Source organism: Gossypium hirsutum, chromosome D07, assembly GCF_007990345.1.
Source record: "Gossypium hirsutum isolate 1008001.06 chromosome D07, Gossypium_hirsutum_v2.1, whole genome shotgun sequence".
NCBI lineage: Eukaryota > Viridiplantae > Streptophyta > Magnoliopsida > Malvales > Malvaceae > Gossypium > Gossypium hirsutum.
The window spans coordinates 24,202,337-24,208,706 of NC_053443.1; the positions used below are offsets into that span (position 1 = coordinate 24,202,337).

The 6,370-nt window shown below is 33.3% G+C and overlaps 1 protein-coding gene across 1 annotated transcript; it reads right to left on the bottom strand.

Moving 5' to 3' along the window:
• Positions 1-723: 723 nt before the first annotated feature.
• LOC107956716 (proline-rich extensin-like protein EPR1) lies at positions 724-3,869 on the bottom strand. The gene is made up of 8 exons (XM_016892273.2): positions 3,524-3,869; positions 3,150-3,171; positions 2,260-2,316; positions 2,069-2,150; positions 1,865-1,960; positions 1,655-1,779; positions 1,541-1,559; positions 724-1,406 (listed from the first exon to the last, which is right to left on the bottom strand). The coding sequence occupies exons 1-8, from the start codon at positions 3,627-3,629 to the stop codon at positions 846-848; spliced, it is 1,068 nt and encodes a 355-aa protein (XP_016747762.1). The 5' UTR covers positions 3,630-3,869; the 3' UTR covers positions 724-845.
• Between the last annotated feature and the right edge of the window lie 2,501 nt (positions 3,870-6,370).

Below are 6,370 nucleotides of genomic sequence, written 5' to 3' on the forward strand. Positions count from 1 at the left end.
CTACCACTTTAATTGCTGAAATATATTGCTTGTTACGGTGAAAGGTTAAGAACAAACACGGATCTTTGAAAATGATCTAAAAATCCAAGTAGAGAATATATATATATATAAAAGGTGTTTTAATAGGGTTTATAGAACACCCGAATCCGGGTTTTTCATTGTTTTAAGAGGAGTGAGGTGTTTTTGAAGAAAAAAATGGAGTTTTGAAGAAATGGGTGGCCAAAATCTCCCAATTTGAGATAGTGGTAGAATAAAAAACATGGCAAAATCCCATGGGATTTTGGATGGTGTGGAGCGGAACAACATGGTTCCAAAAATGAGTTGTAATGGTAATCAGAGGCTCTAATAGAAACAAATGGCCGTTCCAATGTAAGGCATTATATATATATATATAATTAATGGTGAGTTTGGATGGACGATTGGGTGCGGTGCGGTGCGTTTAGTTTACTTTTTGTCTCACGCTACAGTATCGTTACAGTATCTAATCTCATCGTCACCACTATTTTTACACTAGCCACAAATAAACGCACTGCTCATCAAAATTTACCTTAAGTTATAATAAAATTCCAGGATAACAATGGAACCTTTGTCTTTTCTATTGGATATAACGTTTTAGAAGCCGCTGATGAACGAGTATAAAAAAGATTTGATGGAAATATAAACAAAATGCACATACATGATCAAACAATCATATATTAATTTCAAACACCTGGGGAAAAAGGATAGTCAAAAGTTTTAGGTGAATATCATTAATAATAATAATTCAAAGTAAACTAATAAATGAATCAATCCAAATTAGAATAATTACGGTGGTTAGTAGTATTTGAATATTTATGTATGATTATCTACATAGAATCTTTAGGTTTAGTTGGAGCTTGGGCTGGAGGTGGAGGTGGAGAAAGAGGAGGGTTCTGGGGGTGTTCATCAGAAGGGAAATGTTGAGGAGGTGGTGGGCATCCAGGAGGATAGTAATCTGGACCTTGACCTGCAGGAGGATAGTAACCTGGAGGAGGTAGTGGATGCCCAGAGGCGGCGTAACCTGGGGGAGGTGATTGCTGTGGGTTGGCAGGGTAAGCAGGCATATATGGTGGTGGATATGCATAACCATAAGGCGGCTGTTGCTGATGCCATTGTCCTTGCTGTTGTGCAGGTGGATACTGCCCAGGTGGATATTGCCCAGGTGGATATTGCCCAGGTGGATACTGCCCAGGTGGATACTGCCCAGGTGGAAGTAGCGGTTGTTGTACAGGTGGAAGTTGCCCAGGTGGAAGCCCCAGTGGTTGTCTTACTGTTGGAGGCACTGCCTGGTCAAACCGTGACATCTCTTGCACTGCAGGAACCATCATTACACCAGGAGCGCCCCATGGGATACTATGCCTGTGGTCTAGTTCAAGCTTGTGCTGAGTCTGCATTAATTTTATAATGTATAGTTAGATTTGAATTTTATTATAGGGTTTATCTGGCGGGCATGGACATTTTTTTATGTTCTCATTAGTGTAGAAAGCTATTTTACAAGCACTTGGTTAAATTTATTCCATACCTGCATACAAGCGCAGACTCTGAAAATCAAAACAAAACAAAACACAATCAAAACACAATTGATTAAATTTAGAACAAGGCATTTAAAAGAGTGCGTTTTGAATAAACGTCTTACGTGCAATAAACGAGATCAGAAATACAAGTAAGGAGCTCTGCGAGATCCTCAAGGTCCGAATTCCCAGTAAGACACGCTACCAGACGACATATGCATGCAATTTCTGCAAGAATGACCATAAATGCCTACATAACACGTTAACAAACATATATTAGAATACAAGGCCAAGAGCAAAAAAAAGCCAAGTAAATCTGATTATGGATAGATTACAATGAGGCAGTTGTCACATTTTGTGGTCTTTATATTGTACTCATCTTGAATAAGATAGCGAGTGGATTGAACTGAACTGGAGAAGCAACAGCTGACCTAAAATCAATGGAAATAGAACCAAACTCACTAATTAATATATATTGTTAAATCCCAAAGACAAGAAAGAATGAAAGAGATGGTAAAAGGGTTGCTGTAAATCTAAACCTCCATGCAGAGACAGAACGTTGGACATTTATTCTCCTGACACTTACCGCTGCACGGCATGTAACCCGCACAGCATTGGTACCTAAAATAGTAATTAAAATAGCAAGAGTGGGAGACAAAATTTAGTTGTAAATTCTTGTTTGGAGATGATATTAGAGGTATACATGTTGAAGGTGTTAAGCCCTTTATACCTTGACATTTCGTTGTGGAGTGCTCGCTTCCGCAGGGCAAATGAAATGCAATTGGGACTGCCATTGAGGAAACATGGAGATGGAGTTATTACTTAATTATAGGGAGCTCAACCACGGGACCACTAAAATTCCAAATTACTGCTGTTTATGACATGGATTAATTTGGTTCTAATTTTGATTCAGTCATTAATTGCATGGCTCTATGTTTATTTTTAACCTTATTCTAAGCAAATTAATTATGTCCTATCTTGAAGTAAATAAATTCAAAAAAAAAAATCATCACAAATGCTATTATATGATAAACAAGGTTAAAAGTTTATGAATAAATTGTTCTAAAAATGCTAAGCTCAATGCTTAGATTAGACCTGTCCATGGGCCGGGTCGGGTCGGGCCCGGAAATTTTTTTGGCCCATCTCCTAGGCCTGGGCCCTGCCTGGCCCGAAATATGGGCCTGAAATTTTACCCAGGCCCGGCCCAGGAAAAATATCATAAGCCCGAGCTCGGCCTGGCCTGGCCCATTTTTAAAATAAACATTAAAAAATTATTCTAAAAATAAAAAAATTATTTTAAAATTATTTTAAAATAAAAAATATATTTATTATATTCGGGCCGGGCTGGGCCGGGCCAGGCCCAGGCAAAAAAAGTGGTGCCCGAGGCCCGGCCCGTTTTTTAAACGGGCCTCGTTTTTTTGTCCAAGCCTATATTTCGGGCCTATATTTTTACTCGAACCCTCCCATAATTTTGGGCGGGCCGTCGGGCCGGGCCGGGCCGCCGGCCCATGGATAGGTCTAGCTTAGATATATGATCAATACGTTATCAGAATTGAACGTAATCAAATCTCAAACTAATTGAAAAGAAGAGAATAGCACTTTAGGCCTTAAAAAACTCACCAGCACGATGCAAGTAGGCAGTCTGCTTATTCAAGGAAAAGAAAAATGCAATCAGATTTATCCAATAATAATAAAAGATCAACAAATTACTTCAAGAAATAAACTTTAAGGCAGCAACCGCACATATTAAAATGACCCAACTCTCGGTTTTGACTTATTTGATTTAATAAGTTTGAGAGTATAATTTTCTTTTTATATATAAAATATAACCTTGAATGACACTATATTATATGTCCTCCCCTTTTATTCCTTGTTTCAAAGACAATCACATTGAAGCCGCCAGGACGGAGAATTCAAACGTTCATTTTCTCCTCCTTCTGGGGAAGGAACATAAAATGAATAGAAAGAAAAATTAAAAGAGTAAAAATGTTTACAGCCACAATCTGTTTTCATGGTATCCATGAGACTAGTCTGCCAGAGAGTCATATAGTTCTTACGGACTGCCAGCCTTTCAGCCCTCTCGCCGATCCCCATCCCCATTGTTTTCTAAAATCGATAAAGGGAATTAAAAAGAAAACAAAGAAACTACAATATACAAAAAGATTTAAATGGCTTTCCCGGCTGTGTTTTCGATCGTGTTATGTTTTTTTGCGGTTGCGGATATTAGTTGTGAATATCAATGACCGATCGAACCGGAACCGCAAAACAACGACCGGAACCTAATGTTACGGCCACTAATAAAATCCTTGTCTGATAGAAACAAAAAACCACCGGTAATGCAACAATGATGCCTATTCCCGAATGAAATATATAGGCATAAGAAATTAAGAGAGAGAGAAACTAAGGGATAAGAAAAGCACAACTGGCGCGAAGCTAGAGGGCAAAAGAAGGCCGTTTGAAACGGAATCATCCAACTTAAGAAATTCATACTGTTTTTCCTAATTCAGATACATTCTTTTATTTGTTTTATTTAGAACTTTATTTTTTGACACGAAATGTTAATTGTTATAGGAAAGTACATACAAATTTTTCTCTAGGTTGCCCTGCGTCTAACACCTAGCATTTCTTTTCTTCTTCTCCTCCTTTATATAAAGTAAATACAATGTGGTTTTCATCTTTTTATTATACTCTCTAATTTAATTTAAAATAAATTTGTAATATAATTAGTTAGTTTAAATAGTTCATACTGTAATAATTTTAGTTAAAATGTTGAAGTGAATTTTTCTTTAAAAATTTTCATTTCAAATAAAAAAAAATCTATATTATAACATGATAGGTCGTAAGGTTATTAAGCCATATGCATGCATGCAGTAGAATAGCTGATTTTAAGGAAAAAAATTCCATGTTACTATTTTAATTAAAATACTAAAAGTGTTAACTATTTAAAATAATTAATAACTAATAACATTATAAAAGTAGAGAGAATAAATTATGTTAAAATTAAATTAGATAGAATTAATCTTTAATTTAATGATAACAGAGAGATCAAACACTAATTTGACCAAAAAAGAAAAGGGAAAAGTAAGTAAAAAAAAATGGACAAATTGATAAAAGAGAAAAAAGTAAACATAAAGTTTGTGTTATTATTTTTATTTATAAAATATTATATATTTATTATAAACTTAGAATTTTAACCCGTTAATAATTCATAATATTCATATCATAATCATTATATATATTTTAAATAATTTCATTATAGGTTCTGATCATTTTATATTTTTAGATTATATTTAAATTGGTTTCCCCATCTTAAATTTAGAAAAAGAAAATTTAGAAAATTTTCTATTTATGTGTTTGTATTATAGTTGCATAATAAGTTATAATGATTCAATTTATAGAAAATATACGTTTGTTTTCGTGACTTTTAATATAAAATTTTACATGTTAATAATTTTTATATAGATTTTTAATATAAACGTTTGCATAATAACTTATCATGATCAACCTTTCTCTATGATACGCTAGTGTAACAACTTGATTTTTAGTGGTATCAAAAAATTGCGATTTAGGATCTCATTTCTATAAATCGAGTCTATAAATATTAAATAAAGATATTTACAGAGTTAGTGTATAGGTGAATTGGAATTTTGAGATTTAGCCGAAATTATAGTTAATTAAGACTCAATGACTAAATTGTAAAAGTTTAATCGCTATATATTTTTAATTAGGAAATGGCTTGGGGACTTAAATTGTAATTAGTCAAAGCTATAAAATGATAATTAGACCCTTTATAAGTAGGAGATAGTGGGTGATAATGATGCTTGTTGATTATTTAAGTAAAGTAAGGTTAATTAAGATTAAAACATAGTTAATTAAACTAATTAAAACTTAATCTAAGTATATATATGTAAAATAAGTGGAAGGAGAGATGAAATATAATCTTTTCCAACTGGCCAAGCAAAGAAACAAGAAAGGAGGATGTCATTTTTAAGGGTTCCAAGCTTTTGGGATTTAATTCAAGTAAGTCCTTGAGCCTAACCATTTTTCTTTGGTTTTTATGGAAATTGAATCATGAGAGCTTGATCTAACTAACCCATGTACTAATTTGTAAAACTGCTAAAGTTTTAGAAAGTTGTCATTGTTGATTTCTTGAAGAATTAGGTGTGAAATTGATAGAAATCAAGCTTAGATAAAGAAAACGACTAAATTGTAAAACTTAATTATTGATTTCGTATATTAGGGACAAAATTAAATAAAATGCAAAACTTTTATGAAATTTGGGTAGGAAGAGAAAGTAGGACGTCCTTAATGAATATATGTGAAATCGAATTTCAATCCGAAGCTCTAAATGGAAAGTTATGTTTGTCCTGAATTTAGGGACTAAATTGAATAAATTGTAAAATATGCTTAATATTTTATTTGATTGTGATTTGAATGAAAATTGATGGTATTATATGTTTGTGATTATATTTAGCTAACGTTGACACGGAACCATCGAGAGGGAAAGGAAAATTGAAAGTTGTCGACGAGTAGCTCAAAAATTTGGTTTGTATTTCTATGATTCAGGACCAATTAAATTACTGCATATTCATGTCATTTTGCATTATATAAAATTGAGGTGAGTTGTTATTGGTTATTTGAATTGAATTGCTATGGTTGAGATTGAATATCGAGACAGAGACTAAATTGAATAAAATAGAAAGTTGTATGACTTACTTGACATGTGATCATTGATATTAAAATTGGGTTGATGCGTGTTATAAATGTTATGAAATTGTGAAATGTTGATAAATTGTGAATACTGGAATGTAAATTGATTTGTATAATGAATCGAAAATTGG